Source organism: Canis lupus, chromosome 16, assembly GCF_048164855.1.
Source record: "Canis lupus baileyi chromosome 16, mCanLup2.hap1, whole genome shotgun sequence".
NCBI classification, from domain to species: Eukaryota; Metazoa; Chordata; class Mammalia; order Carnivora; family Canidae; genus Canis; species Canis lupus.
The window spans coordinates 60,514,261-60,531,903 of record NC_132853.1 but is presented as its reverse complement, the minus strand read 5'-3'; the positions used below and the strand labels follow the sequence as shown (position 1 = coordinate 60,531,903).

Here is a 17,643-nt window from a genome sequence, read left to right as displayed (position 1 = left end):
CCCGCCAACACCCGGCGTGTGCGCCCCGGGGGCCCCGCTCGGCCGTTTTCTAGGAGCCCGGCCCGGAGCAGCGCCCCCACGCTGGCCAGGCGGAGCTCACGCGGCCTGAGCCTGGAGGAGCTAATGCTGGGGTCGCCCAGGGGTCGGGCCCTCGGGCGTGAGATCCTCGGGCTGGGAGTGGACCGACTGGGGAGGAATCCAGCAGGTCCTGGGGGGGCGCAGCCTGGGGGGGGCTGCGGCTGTGGGACCCGGCCTGGCTCTGGGCACAGGTGGCCGCCTGCCGAGCCTACCGCGCCTGCAAAGCAGGACCAGCCACCCACCACCTTCCTTCTCCAGACTCCGAGACGCTTGTTGAAAGACATTTTATTATCAGTGTTCCATTCCGTCTACTCAGGGCACTGGATGAGATGGCGGCTCAAGCAGAGAAGCTGGAGACAAACCCCCACCCTCCTGGGAGGGCCAGGAGCGCCTGCTGACCTCGGGGGCCACGCTGGAGAGCTCTGGGGAGCAGATGGGAGGGCACTCCAGCCAGCCCTCCCGGGCCCTGGCTCACTGGGAGAAGGTCCTTCCCTCCCACCCTCAGAGGCCCAGCCCTGGGGAAAGGAGTCAGAGACCAACGCAGGGAGACGGGGATGAGGACGGGGGCTGGGGGCACGGGCAGTCAGCAGGAGAGGACGGGGGCGGGCAGGGTGAAGGGCCACCCCCAGCCTGTGGCAGGGACACTACATGGCAGTAGGAGAGCGAGGCAGGAGGACGACGCTAGTTAGAGACGGAGGCGGTGGTTTCGGAGTACCATAGTGTTCTGCATGGCGGGCTCCCGGCCGAGGATCAGTCAAACGAGATGAGCTGGGCCTCGCTGCCCTGTGCAGGAGGGCCCTGCGCAGGCGGCGGCTGGGCCACAGGGGGTGGCTGTTGGGGGGGTCCCCCGGAGGGTGCCATCTGGGGGGCCCGCACAGGAGCCATTGTCTTCCTGCCACAGGCCCCAGCCTTCCCACCTCCAGGAGGCTCCACCCTGCTCTCAGCCCCAGGGCTCAGTTCCCCCCAGGCCTCCCGACCAGTGTGTGGGGTTGAGCTGGGCACACGCGTGGTCTGGGCATCTGTGCCTGTTGCTGCGTGCATGTGTGTGGGGTGTGTTCCATCCTCGCTGTCTGTTGGGAAGCCATCCTGGCCTACACTGTTCTTCCCAGGACGGCCACCATGCTCAGCATCCTGAGCCTTGACACACTCACCTGCTGGTACATGGGCTGCTGCCCTGCGATGTAGGGCTGCTGTGGGGGCGGCAGAGGGGCATCCTGGCTGGGAAGGGTGGTCATGAGACTCTGAAAGTGAAGTGAAGCCTGCGTTAAGGAATCCTGCATGCCAAGAAAGGGGGCATTTCTGACTTGGAAAAATCAAATGACCACCTGCAGGGAGAGCCTAACAGTGGGGAAGGGGCCCGCCCAGTGCTCCCCCAGTCTCTTCTCCATCCGGACGCCACACAGTCTCACCTGCATGCCATAAGGCTGGTAGCCCATGGACACCGACTGGCTCCCCATGTAACCCATGGCGCTGGACTGCGGGGGCTGGGAGATGGCCGGAAGACTCTGCGGTGCCTGGGAGGCCACGTTCTGTGGAGGGAAGGGTGTGATGGGAGAAGGTCCAGGGCCCTGGCTGGGGAGGGGAGCTGCCCCACCCACCTACCTGATAGCCCTGCGTGGGAGTGGGCTGGTAGGACGAGTAGGCGGGGCTGGCGGTGGGCCCGCTGGGGCCCTGGGGGGCTGCCTGGGCGCCGGCTGCCCCTGCCGGGTACATGTAGGCGCTCACCATGCCAGGATCTGCGGAGGGAGAGGAGATCAACAGATTTCCTCTGTTGCGACTTTGGGAACCAAGTTCACTTTTCACATTCTCACAAAAGTAAAAGAAGGAAAATCCAGGATGGGTGAGGAGCTCTAACACCAAATGGAACTGGAAATGAACCAAACCCTACTGACGGGGAGTGACAGGACGACGCAGGAGGGCCGGGGAAACAGGCCCCTGCACCTCCTGAAACTCTTGGCCTGAAGACAGGACCACAGACCCCACGCCGGGTCACAGGCACCCCTTCCCCGGGGCTCGGCCTGCCACTCCCCAAACCACGTTCTGTGTGTTCCAGGAGCAAACAGAACAAACAGAGCGTGAGAACGAGAACGAGACTTGCTGGCGTGGAAAGGGGAGGAGCCCCGTGCTGTGTCAGCGAGCCTGTCTGCCACACAGGTGAGCCAGGTGTGTGCACACAGGTGTCCTCACAGTCGCCACAGAGCACACCAGGCCACGGGGGCTACCTCCAGGGCTGAGAGCAACAACGTGAACACGGAGCAGCCCGCACCTGGGACAGTCTGAGCACCAAAACCAATTGTGAAATTTGAAAAAAAAAAAAGAAAAAGAAAAGAAATTTGAATAAAACGGGTCCATGCTGATGCAGATGACAAAAAAGCAAACGGGAGAAGGAAGACTGCCTCCTTAGCAACAGGAGAGGGCCAAGGTGCCAGAGTCACTAGGTGACAAACGCAAAGACAGCCTCAGACGCAGCAGAGGAGATGCTAGAGCTAGCAGGTAAAAATTTAGGAAGAACAAGCACAGGTATAGGTCTCATCTCCCCACTGGACTGGGGCTGTCACAGGAGAGCCAGTCCCTTCTGGGGAGGAACCTGGACAGGCTGCCACACGCCTCGCGGCCAGCAGCTGGCTGTGCCCTCCCACTGAACACTCCAGCGCCCAGACGCCTGGCCGAAATACAGCCACAGACGGTCACACCAACGAAGACAAAACTCACTGTGGGGGGAGGGGGTCTGCAAGACAGCAGGCCAGCACCTTGGAAAAGTGAGTGCAAGAACGCCAAGGCAGTGTGGGAACATTCTAGATCAAAGATGACAAGCAGGGGATCCCTGGGTGGCGCAGCGGTTTGGCGCCTGCCTTTGGCCCAGGGCGCGATCCTGAAGACCCAGGATCGAATCCCACATCGGGCTCCTGGTGCATGGAGCCTGCTTCTCCCTCTGCCTATGTCTCTGCCTCTCTCTCTCTCTCTCTGTGACTATCATAAATAAATAAAAATTAAAAAAAAAAAAAAAAAAGATGACAAGGAGCCGAGTAGCTAAAGACAACCACCATGGGGTTCCCTGTGGGCACAAGGGGTGTGACAGGGATGCTGTGGGAGAGCTGAGCCCCACAGTGGAGGTCACACCACAGCCTCGGGCTCCCGACCTGGAATCCATGCCCAGGTCACAGGGGAGGGTCTCGCATTTGCCGGGAGCAAAGGGCATCGCGCCTGCCACTTGCTCTAAAAAGGTTTAGGAGAGAAAGCCCGTGGGTGCACACGTGTGCATGTGCAGAGAGCAAGCAGATTTGTGACGCGATGTTAATTGTTGGGAAAATACAGAAAACTGTACTGTCCTTTCAACTTTTCTGTAAATCTGAAATTATAGCAAAGCAAAACCAAAAAAGAAAAAGTAGCGGTCTGGGCTCATCTTGGCTGGCAGCACCTCTGCCCGGCCCATTACCTGCTCCGGCCCCAGGCATGCTGGGGTAGGGGCTGGCGGCGGCGGCGGCCGGCTGGCTCAGGTACACCGTGTGCATGGGGGAGCCCTCCACTGAGCCTGCGGGGCTGAAGGTGCCCGGGAAGCTTGTTGGGCCGGAGGGCTGGTACAGCACGCCCCCTGCCGGAGGCATGGCCTGGAGCTGGGGACAAAGAGGGACAGTGGTCAGCGGCTTCCTCCATCATTGGAGTCGGGGGCAGGGGTAGGACGGGGCTGGGTGCGTGCCTGGGCATAGGGCAGGGAGAAGGCGGGCATCTGGGCCCGCATCTGGATGGTCTGCTTCTGCTGCTCCAGGCGCAGCTGCCGCTCCTTCTCCTGCTCCTGGAGACGCTGGATGGCCAGCTGCCGCTGCACCTCCAGGTACTCCTGTGGGCCACAACGCGGCAATCAGGGCTGTCCACAACCTTGGCTCCCCCAAAGTGGGGCCGAGCACCACACCTGCTTCTTCTGCCGCATGATCTCCAGCTTCTGGGCCAGCTGAATCTGGCGCTGGCGCTCAGCTTCCTCGGCGGCCTGGCGAAGCTTCTCTCGATGCTCCTCCCGCAGGGCGCTGAGTGCTCCCCGGGCATCGCGGATCTGCGCCAGCTTGTCCTGCAGCCCCTCGTAGTACACTGTGGGGACAGGGCACAGCCAGGAGTGCTTGGCATGGGAGGGAAGCCTGGCTGCCCCACACTGGGCTTTGGCTCTGGGCCGTGGCCACTGGGCCCGCCCTTGCCCAGCCGAGTGCTTGTCATCAGGGCACGGCTGGCCGTTGGGCTCCCAGTGTCAGGGCTGTGGGTGGGATTCCTTAGGCTGTCTTGCGCTTAGCGGGACACCTCCCATCACTGGGACTACCTCCTGAGTGGCCTGCAGCTCAGAGACGGGCTCTTGAGAAGCTGCCGCCCCTTGGGGTAGCCCCGCCCTTGAGAACCTTGCCGATGCCCAGAGCGACTGGGCCGGCGCGGAAGGTGCTCACACAACACTGCACCCAGGGGGCACAGTGAGGCCTCGAGACGAGGACCCTGTGCACCGCAGCACCTACGCCTGCGCTCGTCCAGCTGGTTGAGCAGCTCCAGCAGCTGGGGGTGCATGCTGTTGATGGACTGGAAGAGGGACAGCACGGCTGAATCGTTGGTGATGCTGCGGCCCCGCACGTGGTTGCTCTTCATGCGATTGACGAAGGTGGTGACGGCGTTCTGTAGGGCCTTCAGAAACTGCGCGTGGCTCTCCTCCGACTCCCCGTTCTGGTACTGCTGTGGGGACACACGGTGGGGTCTTGTGGAGCCGGCCCCTGTGCCCTCCAGGCCTCCTGGGCGGGGGCAGCACCCACCACTCCAGGCGCTGAGCTCTGAGCCTGCTGTGCATGCCCCCCTCCCTCCCAGTGGTGCTGTGAAGGGCGCCCTCGGCACCCCCTTTTACAGATGCAAACACTGAGGCCTAAGAAGTCTTAACTCTTGCACATGGGTATGGCACTGGCCAGGACAGAGCTAGCTGGAGTTCGGGCAGCCCGGTTCATGGCCCCTCTGTCCCTCCCCTATACGGGGCCTGCCTCCCTCGAAGAGACCCTGGTCTCTGACTCCAATGACCAACAGAGCCCAGCAGCCCCAGGACAGGACAAGGACTCATCCAGGTGGTGCTGGGCCGCCCTACAATACCCCGATCCGTTCTAGGCAGCATGTGGCCAAGTTCTGGACCACAGCCACCAGCCCGGCGAGGTTCCATGCAGAGTTCTGGGCTGGAATGACTTGCCTCTAGGAGGTCAGTGTAGGCAGGGCTCACCCTATCAGACAGGTGCCTGGGCGGGCCCGTCAGGGAGCCACAGCTTACCTCGCCAAAGGGGCCGCCGGAGGGAGCTATGGGCTGAGGGTCTGTCTCCGGGAGGGGAGTCTGGAAAAGGCCAGAGCATGAGGGGGGGCATCCGGTGTGGCCCACCCCCCCCCACCTGGGAGCTGAGAGCAGCCCACCTCCAGCGCGTTGGCTGGGACTGCGTGTCCCTCCACGGGTGGGGCGGCCGGCTCCGTCAGGGGTGCAGGGGCAGACGGTGTGGGGCTCTTCCGGGCCTCCTCCTGCTTCTTCTCCCAGTAGTTCCGGTTGAGGTAGCGGGCAAGCTGCGTGCACAACAAGGGTCACTCCCAAGGGCCAAGGAGCGGCAGGGGGAAAGCCCGGCATGCGGGGGTGCCCTCACCTCTGGGTCGATGTCCTCAGCCAGAGGCGCCGACGACGTCTGGGGAGACAGGCCAGAGCAGCGGTGACCCACAGGCTCAGACGCTGCCCAGCCCCTCCCGGGCCGTCCCTCAGGAGGCTGGGTACCACGACGGTGACGGTGGGCACAGGGCACTGGCCGGTCTGGCTGAGGGGCCCTAGGAGCTCTGTGACCGTGAGCAAGGTGCCGGCAGTATCCCGCCGGCTTCCTTGCAGCCACACGGCCGGTCCCAGCGTGGGCTGGCAGGGCTGTTCTTAGGCCCTCGAGCGCCTGGCCCCGCCCCCGCCCAGAGCCCACGGAGCTCACGACTTCCTAAACCTCTGTCCCACCGACACCCCACTTACATGGTGCAGGGGGGCCGAGGCTGGAGAGAGCCAGGCCACCCTGACCCCAGGGCTTGCCTGCCCCCCTCTCACTCTATGGAGGTCTCCAGCCTTCCCAGCGTTTTTCTGCCCTACAGGGAACTCTGACCAGGAGCAGAGAGCTGGGGACGGCCAGGCCGGACCTTGACCTGCACCTGCTGGATCAGGCATCTTCACCCATCTTCTGGAACAGCCCTCCCTCCCCCCACAGACCGGTGGCCCAGCAGGGGAGCGGGCTCACCACCGGCGAGGAGTACAGGCTGCTGGCAGGGGGCGCCGACGACGCCACGGGCGCGGGCTCCGCCTTGGGGTATGTGGCTGTGGCCGCGGCGTAGGCGGACTTCTGTCTCTGTAGAGAGGTAGGAAGTGTCCTGGCCTGGGTGGGCCGAGCCTCTACACTCCGGTACCCCCCCAGACATCCAGGGGCCCGGCACCCCCACACCAGGGGAGCCCGCCCCACTCACCATCCTCTCCTTCTCCTCGGCCTCAGACTGGGACAGAGCAAGGGCCAGCTGCAGCTCCTCCTCCTCCTGCAGGGCTGTCTCATCCCGCTTGGGGGGCAGCTAGGGACAGAGAGGCTGTGAGCAGGGCCCGGGGCAAGGCACCCCTGGGGACCCAGGGACCCGGGGCCAGTACCTGGGATTGCTGGGACAGAGGGCTGGTCAGGTACTCCGGTGGCAGCTCTGTCGTGGATGACACCTTTCCTTCTGCTTTCCTGGGAGCGAGAGGACGCTGGGTGGCTGAGCGCCACCCCTTGGCCCCCAGCATCCCCACAGAACAACACTAGGGCCACAGGTCACACTCTGGACAAAAACTGGTCCCTCACACCAGCTCTGCTGTCCCTCGGACGCAGGACCCCGGGCACGTCACCCGGTCTAAACCCCAGCCCCTCTCCTGGAAACGAGGTTCAAACGTGGGAAAGGAACTTTCCAGGGGAGCAGCCTGCAGTCACCACGTAACCAAGGGATGAGCTCCCATCGCTGACACTGGGAGACGGACAGCAGGGACCTCAGTGCGGCTGCACCGAGGGAGACAGCTGCATCCTGGGGTCGCACCCAGAGCAGAAGCACACCTCAGGACAAAGGCTGCACACAGGTCACAGGAGCCAAGGAGGCGTGACAGCCACCTGCGTGTGCTGTGGACCTGGGCAGGCCTGCCAGGGGCATAACTGCCACACGACACAGCTGGGACTCAGTGGAACCAGAACAGGAACACAAACCAGGGGCCGGCGCCAGGCTACTATCACATGTCCCGGCCTGCCAGTGGTGTGCTGGTCCCACAAGCACACTCCTCCCGGGAGTCTCAGGTACAAGGACTGGGTACCCGCACAGGTTCACAACGAACACGGCATGTGGGAGAGCCCGTACAGAGGGGGACGCAAGTGAGCCCCACGGCCACAGCCACACCGAGGGACCTGGGGGGAGGCCGCACCGTGTGGGGTCCGCTTCCCACTCCTGCAATTCTTCTCTAAGTTTTACTTCCAAACTAAAAAGTTAAAAAACCTGACAGACCGGGCAGCCCCGGTGGCGCAGTGGTTTAGCGCTGCCTGCAGCCCAGGGTGTGATCCTGGAGACCCCAGATCGAGTTCCACATCAGGCTCCCTGCATGGAGCCTGCTTCTCCCTCTGCCTGTGTCTCTGCCTCTGTCTCTCGAATGAATGAATGAATGAATGAATGAATAAATAAATAAGAAGAAAGAAAGAAAGAGAAAGAAAGAAAGAGAAAGAGAAAGAAAGAAAAGAAGAAAGAAAGAAAAGAAAGAAAGAAAGAAAGAAAGAAAGAAAGAAAGAAAGAAAGAAAGAATCTTATAAAAAAATTTAAAAAGCTAAAAAAAAAAAAAAAAAAAAATTTAAAAAGCTGACAGACCAAAAAACAAGCCTAAGCAACTGGCTGGCAGGTGTCAGACCCTGGGCGCGTCCCGGCCCTGCGGCTGGACGGCGGGGATAGAAGCCCAGCGTCCCCGAGCACGCCAGGCCCCCCTGCACCCAGCAGGGAACTCACTTGTTAAGCTGCTCGTAGCAGGGCTCACACACGCGCACCTCCTTCTCGATGCCAAACTTGGGGATGGTGGAGTACTTGGAAGAGCACTTGCCGCAGAAGATCTGGCCACACGCCCGGCAGTGGTGCTGTGACATGGAGCGCATCAGCGTGCGGCCTTGTGCTGGGCCAGTGGCCCCTCGCACCAACCCTGCCCACTACTGCCTGCCGCAGGGCGCACCAGCCTGGGCCTCCCCAGGTGGGCGCCACAAACGCCCTAGGGAAACGGCACGCTTCCAGGCTCTTAACAGCAGTCGTTTGGGGTAAAAATGTCAAACTAAAAAGACAGACTCGTGAACATCATGTGTGAGCTGTGCGGAGGTAAGAGATGTTGCTGATGGTGGCTCCAGTGAGGCTGCTCAGACGCCCTGGCCCCAGGCCTCTGTGCCGCAGTAGGAAGACAGGCGCCGCCAGAAGGCTGTTGGCCCAGGCCACGCATGCTGCCACGCACACCGGAGCCTCTCGAGGCCTCTCCCTGCCCCCTGGGGAGTGCAGCCTCACCCAAGCTTCATCCCACAGCACAGACCATGGACACAGGACCCCCTGGAGACCATGCTCACACGCTCACCGCCTAGCTAGGAGCTGCATTTGCTCCTTGCATCACGAGGTCACAGCCAAGAGAAAACGGACCTGGAGTGGCCCCAGTGGCCTCGTGGGGACAGCGGGGACCTGGGGTCGGCCCCGGGGCAGGCACACTCACCTTGCGGGTCACCACCCCGAACTGCACCCTGCATCGGTGGCACTCCTCAGCATCCACCCAGTCGGGGGCCTGGGGGCAGACAGAATCAGGATCACACAGCGCCCACCCTCCCGGCGAGATCCCGACTTCCCACAGACAGGAGAAGACCCAGCGTGGGCTCGGGGGTCAGGGGCCAAGGGCCGAGTCTGCAGCGAGGCATGAGCCACCGCAAATGGACGCTGCTTCCTAAAGATGTGACAGCGAGACTTCTCGCCGCAGCTCAAGGTCCATGTTTGTCTCAAGGACGTGACCCGTTGGCCGTGGCATGAAGACACCTTGAGCCCCATTCCAAACTCAGCCTGCAAAGCACGGCTGCACGTTCCACAACGGCAGCTCACCCACCGACGTTCCCAAAGCCGGGACCCACGGCTTCCCTTCCGCTTCCTCAAAGCAGTCTAGCTCCTGGGGTACCCAGCTGGCTGTTGGAAGAGCATGTGGCTCTTGATCTTGGGGTCATGAGTTCAAGCCCCATGCTGGGTGTACAGGTTACTTAAACTTAACAAAACAAAACACAGGTAACTGCTAGATCCCCAGCACCTCGTGAACTCACTCTTTCTGCAGCAAACATGGCATCACTCTCCTTGAACTCTGGGAAGACGTGTCCTGGAGAGAGGAGACCATGGTCACTGCTGTGACAACCTTGGTTGGTCTGCCCCGAGACCTTCAGGAACCACATCCTAGCTCTGGGCATCCATCTCCCTAAGCAGACCTACAAAAGGAGGCCCAGAGCCCCTGGGCAGCAAGCACAGTGACCCGGCACCAGGCGAGGGCGCCCGGGGGCATAAGTGGGCCAGCTGTCCCCAGGGTGGTTCCTCGTGGGCTGCCCCATCCTAGGGCAGGGAGCTTGGCCTCGCTCCCACCATGTCCAGGCCCCACAGGTCTGGCCTGGACCTCCTGTCTGGCTCCTGGCCCCATGCTCTGGCCAACTGTATCTCTCACAACTCTTCAAATGGATTCCCAAGCTTATTTTGAGGCACATAACTTTGGGGACTCCATAAAGCTTTGGATGCCCTTCCAGGAAAGTGAACGTGGGTGTACACCCACCATCCCATGTCCAACGTCCAGTGTTGGGGGCCTGAGGCCAGCTCAGCGGCATGGACGGGACCCTCATATAGTATCCAGATGCTGCTCCTGCTCCACGCCTCAGGACAGGGCCTCTGCACAGGTGGGTGCACCCCAGCCCTCTCTCTCTTGCTGCCCAGCGTGGGCACTATGGCCTGAGTCCACTGCCCTGCTCACCAAGCCCCAGCAGATCTGGGTGGCCACCACAATGGCTGGGATGAGCCCAGAAGAGGCCTTGAAAAGGTCCCTCGCCTGTCACAGCCCCACTAAATGCCTCCCAGGCCTTCCCACCACTCTTAGGGCACCTCAGCTCCCACCCCAGCCGCTCCTGCAGGCTGCCACCCCCTGTGCCTTGTCACCGGTCCACCATGGCCCCGGGGCCCGGAAGCGAGTCCCGCCCAGGATGCTGGCAGCAGCCCTCCTCACTGGCTTGTTCACATTCAGGCCCGGCACAGAAGCTGCCTGCTATCCAGCCTTCTCCCACCCTTGGTGCTCAACCAGCCGCCTGGAGGCCAGGGCCCCCAGCTTTCCCTCCCCCCGAGGACCCAACGCTCGGGAATTAGCTCCTCTGCTAACTCTCCCCATGTGTGTGTTGTCTGCCGCATGCCCTGTCCTGCCCTGACTGGGTGTGAGGTCGGGAAAGGCAGGGGGTCCACGGGGACCCCCACTCCACTTTCCTACTGCCGCCCGTCACGCAGTGGGGTGCCATCACGGGGTGCACACAGCCTTCCTTGGCTCCGCCTGGCACAGAGCTGCCCCTCGGCTCCTGGAGGCTGTGTCCTGGGCCTGGGACAGACCCCGCCCAGCTCACCTTCCACCTTCATGATCTGGTACGTGTCCTGGACCACCTTGTACTTGGGCTCGTTCCGGAAGGCATGCGCCCAAGCCTGGATCAGATACAGAATCTTGTTTCGGACGTTTACTTCCACCTGCCTCTGCACGGAAAGGAGGAGGAAGAGTGTGACGAGGGCTGCGCAAGACACCAACACCAGGGATGTCTCCCTGTGACATCGCGGCTGGCAGAGAAGGGACGGCCACGGGTGGGACACCGGGCCGAGCACGGACCCACTCTCTAGGCCCAACCCTCCTCCTTGAAGCCCCGTCCTTCAAACGAACCCGTCGTGGCTACCTGCCCACTCAGGGCTCGACCCTTCCTTACTGCCCTAGGAGAAGCTAGGGCACCCCGGGAGCCCAGCTCCCCAAAACCACATGAATCTTCCTCCTGCCCCAGGAGCTTGACCGCAGGGAGGCTCCGGCAAACGCCAGGCTCTAACAGGGGGAGCCCACGAGACCCGCACTGAGGGGGCAGCCGTGCAGCCAGCCCGGGGGGCGGGCAGCGGGCATGCAGAGCCGCCACGTCCACCGGGTTAGAGCAACACCAGCCAGGTTCCTAGAGCTCTGAGGGATGCTCAGAAAGATGGCAGGATGAGAAAGCTGCTGCGTAGAAATGCCGACCAGCTCACGCACTAGCCCTCTGGTTCCTGCCCGTGATGTGTCCAGTCCTGAACTCCTCCTCTCCGTTGTAACCCTTCCTCTCCAGGGGGCACTAGCCGACTCAGACCACACGCGGCACAAACAGGACACGATCGCGTGACACGAGAAGTACTAACCCTCCTGCTCCTTCAGCCGGGCCACAGTAAGGACTGGCCGGGTCACCGGTCGGGGCCCAGCTCAGGGCCTGGCAGGGCTCTCAGCCACGCGAGCCCACACAGGCCAGAGAGCAGCAGCCCCCCGCCACCAGGGGCAGCAGACACGGCATCCGGGGCTCCGCTACTCGCCTCACCCTGTGGGCCACCCTTTCACCTCAGGAAACAGGTGCACCCCTGTACCACCTGCTCTGCATCACACAACCTGCTGGTGTCACCACCCACATCACAATCCCTGCAGGTAGGCAACACCAGCCTATGGGGCCGGGGGGCAGTGGCCCGTGCAGCACACTCTCTCGGGGCTCTACAAACCGAGGGTGTGGAGCCCACTTCCCAAGGCATCCCTGCTGCGCCATGTGCCCCAGCTCTCCTTCCGTAAACACGTCAGGCTCACACACCTCCATGCTCAGAACACTGGCTCTGCACATGGGACCCACCCAGCTGCCCCTGGTGCTCCTCCCAGGCCTCTGCCCACACACCCCGCTCATACTCATCCCCACACCGCTCCTTCCCTTCCTCCTCCGCCACCCAGTGAGGCTCTGAACCCTGCCCTGGGAAGCCTTTCCTGACCCCGTAGAGCAGAGCCTCCTCCGTGTCCCCAGACACAGCACCCCCTGACATCACCAGCCTGGGATGCTCGAGGTGCAGAAACCACCAACACCCGTCTTCCTGTCCTCTGTCTGCCTAGCACTGCTCCTGCCTCAGGTGCTGGCAAACACCCAGAAAAGCACAGGCCCAGCCTCAGGGTAACTGTGTCCTCTCCTTGCTCTGGACCCCGCTGCCTCCTACCAAGCGCCCACCTTCAGCAGCTCCTTAAGCTCCTCCATGGTCTGCTTGTTGGCCACCTCGTCGTGCACCGTCTGGCCACAGTTCTTCACCACAGACTCCATGACCTGCAGGACCCAAGGAAGGGAAGGGTGGGGCCACTGGTTGGGCAGGGACTGCCCCTGGGACAGGCCCACCTCAGGCCACCTGGCCCCACAAGAGTCCATGTGGCAGTTCTGGGTCAGGCAGCAACCCAAGCTGTGTGCTCCTTTGACCGTCCTCTCTTCCAATGAGGCTCAGGAACCAGAATCACCCTCTGGGCCCTAAGCCTGTCAGCTTCAGGCGGGGCAGCTGAGGCACTGCCTTCCATCACAGCTGCTTCTACCTACCCTCACTCCCCAGGCAGGTGGGCAAGGCCCCGGGGTCAGCCTGTCTCTGCCCTCCAGACACTGGGGTGGGGTGGGGGTGACCCTTGAGGTGGCCGGAATGCAGGGGTCTAGTTACCTCCAGGGCGTACAAGGCCACATGGGGATTCTTGTCGTTGACTTTTTTTTTGATGGAACTCACGGCATATTTAGCTCTGAAAAAAAAAAAAGAGTATTAGTTAAAAAAAAAGGTGAAAAAAAAACACGTATCTTAGAAGTTAAATTGAGAAAAGCCCCCCACCTCCACCCCCACCCCTGATCTTCAAAATCCCCAAGCAAATGTTAAGGACCCCCAGGCTGTACCGAGAAAACCCTTTCCTTGTCCCCAGATCCCAGAAACCCCAGTGCGGAGACCACTCGATTCTCCACTTAAGGTCTAATGTGGTCGACTCCCGTCAGGGCAGGACACTGCGGGATCCTGGGGCACCAGTGTGCAGCAGGCAAGCCCAGAGCGCCATGCTGCCAGCCCCCGCTTCTGAGCAGACAGAGCCCCCTCGCTTACTGCGTGTCCCCCTGGCGGATGAGGTCACAGATCTGGAGAATGGACTCCCAGTCGGTCTCCAGCAGAAGCTGGCTGGTTGCTTTGTCTAAGGCAAAAGCACACCGTTACCAGGGCTTGTCCTCTGCAGTTCCCTGGGTGGTCCCCCAGCTCCGCAATGGGGAGAAGAGACCGCCTCGTTCCCACTGAAAACACTTGGGCTGAACGGGACACCGATGAAAATCCTCTCGGCGCCCGATAACCACGAGGGTGCTGTGTTCCCCGAAAAAAAGCAGACGACGTGAAAACTACTAACGCCGAGCACCTGCCGTGCACTCACGCACTCGCGTGCCAAGTGCCCTTCCAGACACCCAGCGTGATCTGAGGTCTTACACGAGCTCCTGAGCAGCGTCCTGTGTCCGTCGTCTTTACGAACAAAGACGACGAGGCCGAGAAGCGAGGTCGCTGCCCAGAGTGGCACAGCGTGGCGCAGAGCCAGGCGGGGTTTCACCCCACGCCGGGCCACCTCCTGCCTCGGGGTCCCTGGCTTTCCCTGGCTCTAGCCTGTCCGCTGGGATGTCAGCGGGGCAAGGCTGGACAGGACGCGGCGCCGACTCGGGTCCCTGCTTCAAGCGTTGGGGGCCGGGCCGGGCTGACCTCCGGCAGGTGCCCGGGTGCGCCCCGGCCTGCTGGCCCTCGTCCCGGCGCGGCGGGGCCTAGCCAGCCGCGGGCGGCACTGGCCTGCTGGTAAGCTGCGGCGGATCTCGGGGCCCGAACCGTCCTCAGCCCACAGGAGCACGCCTCCTCGGGGTCTCCTCCAAAGCCACACCCGAGGAAAACGCAGGCGGGCTCCGGGCCGCCGCTGGGGCGCCCCCGACACCGAGCCCGCCGTGGCCCTGGGGTGACGCCGCGAGGCTGCGGAGGGCGCGGCGCGGACGGGGTCCCGGGGGGCGGCGCGGGAGCGCGGAGCCGCTGCGCCGGGCACCGTCGGGCCCCGCAGTCCGCGCGGTCGGGGGCAGGTGCCCGCCTCCGTGACTCAGGGCCCGCGGCCGCTCGCTCGCAGGCCGCGCCGCGGGGGCTCCAGGCCGCCGCCCGCCCGGCCTCCGCGCGCCCTCGCCCACTCGGGTCGCAGCCCGCGCCCAGCGCCCGCCGGGTCCCCGCACCGCCGCGCCCACCCACACCCCGGGGCCGGCATCGCGCCGCGGCCGCCCCCCGCCGCTCCCCGGACGCGGGCCAGCGCGAGGGGCGGGGGCTGCGTTACCTAGGAGACGCTCGAAGGTGCCGCTGCCGCGCCCCATGGCGACCCCGGACCCCGACCCGACGCCGCGGCGCTCTCGGCGGCGAACCGGCGCGCCCCCGACTTCCGCTTCCGCCTTCCCTCGGGCGCGCGCACAGGCGCGGCTCCGGCCGGGCGGCCCTGGGGACGGCGAGCGCCCAGAGCCAATGAGCAGCTCGGACGTCAGGCCTATCCAATGAGGGCGCGGGGGGGCGGGACTTGCGCCGCGTGCCCGAGGCGGGGGCGGGGGCGCGATGTGTCTGCTGCTGGGGGCCGCGGGCGTCGGCAAGACGCTGTTGGTGAAGAGGCTGCAGACTATCCTTCCGCGCGGGGCGGGGGCCGGGAGTGGGGGTGGGGGGCCTGGGACCCCGGGGGAGCGGGGCGCCCGGAGGAGCGGGGCTGGGGCGCCCGGGGGCGCGGGGGCCTGGGGCGCGGGGGGGCGGGGCTGGGACACCTGGGGGAGCGGGGCGCCCGGGGGGGCGGGGCTGGGGCGCCCGGGGGGGCCCGGGGCGGGCTCCGGCCGCCGCCGCCTTCCCTGCCTGGCTCCGCATCCTTGACGGCCCGCACAGCTGAGCTCCGCGGATGGGAAGGGCGACCTGGGCGACCCCCCCCCGACGCGGCCCACGGTAGGCTTCCGCTCTCCCGCGGGTTGGCACAAACGGGTACCCTCTGGGGCCTGGAGTCCGGCCGGTCGGTGTTTTAGGGCAGCCCGCGGCAGGTGAGCCGGTGTCACGGGGAGGAGCCTGCCCCCTGGGACGGAGCTGGTCCCCCAGAGGCCGACCCGCTGGTGGGTGTTGGAGCCGCGGCCAGTCAGCTCTGGGGTTAGGGCGTTGGCCCTTGGAAGCCAGTTTCACCTTCTTTGCTTGGGGTTGTGCTTGACGGTCTAAGCCCCTGAGAGCCGGTGTGTTGGGCCTTAGGCTAGTGGACGTTCCCAGTGGAGAAGCGCCTGTGTCCTTAATGCTTCCTGGTTTTTTCCCACAGGTGGGCACCGACCTGACAGACATCGTGGTCCCGAGGAAGATCACCATCCGGGAGCTGGGGGGCTGCATGGGCCCCATCTGGCCCAGCTACTATGGAGATTGCCATTGTCTCCTGGTAGGTCAGCAGCTGGTGGGCTGCTTTAGGCATTGCTGGGCAGGAGTTTGGGTTCCTGGGCAGTGATGCTAGCTAGTCAAGGGAACAGGACTCAGCTTCCAGTGGCTTCCTTTTGGGACCCCAGTTTGATCCCTAGTGCTCCTGCCCCAGAGCTGATGCACAGCCTGTGTGGGGCTTGCTGGCGGAAGTGTTTATTTTCCATTTGTAAGGCGCTTGCTGTCTGCGGTGTTCCCATGGGTGTGTTTTAATATTGACTATTGAATTGTACCCATTGTGGGTTTGTTCCATCCTAGCAAGGCCTGGCCCCAAATCCCAGGACCCTTCCTGGGAGAAGTGACGGCCACACGAGTAGAGAGGCTTCCACATGGGTGGAAACAAGTGACACCAGGTCACTCTCGTGCAATTCAATTTCCTCTATTTCCCCTGACCCCAAAGTCGTTTGTTTAAAAGTCATTTTGCTTTTCTGAGCAAGGTCTCGATGCCCAAAGGAGGGCATTTGGCAATGTCTCCCTCATGGGGTGGTCTTGGTCTGCATTTTCTTCCCCAGTTCATGATGGATGCCGCCAACCCCACTCAGCTGTCCGCATCCTGTGTGCAACTCCTGGGTCTTCTTTCTGCAGAAGGACTCGCAGAAGCATCAGTCCTGATACTCTTCAATAAAATGTAGGGGTCTGTCCTCCTGGAGGAGTGTGGGGTGCCCCTGGGGAGGAGCTCCCTTGGACCATAGCCAGGAGGGTGGCTCATGGGGCGGCGAGGGCTGGGATGGGCTTGTGGCAGCACACCGTGACTGCGTGCTGCTTCTGCTCTAGTGATCTGCCCTGTTACATGACCATCGAGGAGATGAAGTCCTTGATCAGACTCCCAGACATCATTGCCTGTGCCAAGCAGAACATCACCACGGCAGAAATCAGTGCCCACAAGGGCACTGGCTTATCTGAGGTCATGCACTGGCTCCAGGACACCCACAGGCCTGACCGCTGACCACCTGGAGCAGAAGTGTGACAGGCTAGCTCCGGGGAGGAGGCAGAGAATAGCACCGTTCGGCCTCCAGCGATCTCTACTCGTCAGGGACGGGATGACCCAACACAAGCCGAGGGGCTCCTGGCCTGAGTTGCAGTGATGGGCAAACTGAGGCACCCCAGTTACAGAGACTCCTGATAGCTGGCCTCTGAATGAAAAAATTGTCCCCACGGCAGGGAGAGGAAGCTGGGCTTGCAGGGTGGCTGGGTGTCCTGCTGCCGTCCTGGAATCTACTCCTTTCCCATCAGGACTGCTCTTTCCCAGAGGTGTTTGCGCTGCACAGCCCCGCAGACTTGGTCTCTTGACTGTGGTACAGATCGTACCCACGAGTTTCTGACATGCCGACATGTGTGAGGCCGCTGTCATAGAAAGAACCAAGCCTGGAGTCAAAACGAGAACAGTGTTTTCATTAGTTCACGTGCCGAATGCACATGTGTGCCCAGGAGGGCATCGGGGTCCCACGGGTAGGCGAGCGTGGGGGCGGCTCTGATAGAGCGCAGGAGGTCCTGGCAAGCTCATCCTGATCTCAGCTGGGGGGTTTGCAGAACACCTGTCGGGTGTATTCGTATCCTAGGGTCTCCGTAACAAATTGTCACCAACTTGATGGCTCACAGCCACCTAAATTTATGCTCATGGTCCTGGAGGTCAAAAAACTAACAGCAAGGTGTCCGCAGCGCTGGTTCCTTCTAGAGGCTATGAGGCAGAATGCATTCCTTGCTGCTTTTCTGGCTTCAAGTGGCTGCTGGCAGTTCTCCATAGAACTTGGCTTGTGACTTGTGGAACTAGAATGCTTGCCTCTGCATGTGGCCTTCTCTCCTATAGGGACCCGTTACTGGATCTAGGGCCCACCCTAAATCTAGGATGATTTCGAGATCTCTAGTTGCATCTGCAAAGACCGTTTGTCAAAATAAGGTCACGCTTGTATGTCCCCAGGGTTACAATGAGACATGTTCTCAGGGCTGCTGTTCAGCCCACTGTGGTTGGGGTTAAGCCCTCTGCTCCGGGTG

At 62.7% G+C, this 17,643-nt stretch overlaps 2 protein-coding genes across 7 annotated transcripts; one reads left to right on the top strand and one right to left on the bottom strand.

The window, feature by feature from the left end:
- Positions 1-347: 347 nt before the first annotated feature.
- On the bottom strand, positions 348-14,661 carry HGS (hepatocyte growth factor-regulated tyrosine kinase substrate). 4 transcript variants are annotated; one of them, XM_072781969.1, is made up of 23 exons: positions 14,507-14,661; positions 13,270-13,354; positions 12,847-12,922; positions 12,378-12,470; positions 10,743-10,866; positions 9,420-9,472; positions 8,831-8,899; positions 8,095-8,219; positions 6,731-6,809; positions 6,559-6,657; positions 6,336-6,443; positions 5,715-5,753; positions 5,494-5,637; positions 5,357-5,416; positions 4,572-4,782; positions 3,989-4,161; positions 3,776-3,916; positions 3,515-3,692; positions 1,681-1,814; positions 1,488-1,607; positions 1,230-1,319; positions 794-939; positions 348-500 (listed from the first exon to the last, which is right to left on the bottom strand). In XM_072781969.1, the coding sequence occupies exons 1-22, from the start codon at positions 14,541-14,543 to the stop codon at positions 829-831; spliced, it is 2,349 nt and encodes a 782-aa protein (XP_072638070.1). In that variant the 5' UTR covers positions 14,544-14,661; the 3' UTR covers positions 348-500; positions 794-828. The 4 variants fall into 4 exon arrangements, with proteins under 4 accessions (XP_072638070.1, XP_072638071.1, XP_072638072.1 ...); XM_072781970.1 differs by having other exon boundaries at positions 348-939; positions 4,572-4,779; XM_072781971.1 differs by lacking the exons at positions 13,270-13,354; positions 14,507-14,661 and adding an exon at positions 13,071-13,214 and having other exon boundaries at positions 348-939.
- An 80-nt stretch (positions 14,662-14,741) lies between these two features.
- On the top strand, positions 14,742-17,028 carry ARL16 (ARF like GTPase 16). 3 transcript variants are annotated; one of them, XM_072781977.1, is made up of 5 exons: positions 14,742-14,836; positions 15,089-15,147; positions 15,503-15,616; positions 16,164-16,279; positions 16,426-17,028. In XM_072781977.1, the coding sequence occupies exons 1-5, from the start codon at positions 14,776-14,778 to the stop codon at positions 16,595-16,597; spliced, it is 522 nt and encodes a 173-aa protein (XP_072638078.1). In that variant the 5' UTR covers positions 14,742-14,775; the 3' UTR covers positions 16,598-17,028. The 3 variants fall into 3 exon arrangements, with proteins under 3 accessions (XP_072638078.1, XP_072638079.1, XP_072638080.1); XM_072781978.1 differs by having other exon boundaries at positions 14,764-14,838; positions 15,093-15,147; XM_072781979.1 differs by lacking the exon at positions 14,742-14,836 and having other exon boundaries at positions 15,103-15,239.
- The last annotated feature ends 615 nt before the right edge of the window (positions 17,029-17,643 follow it).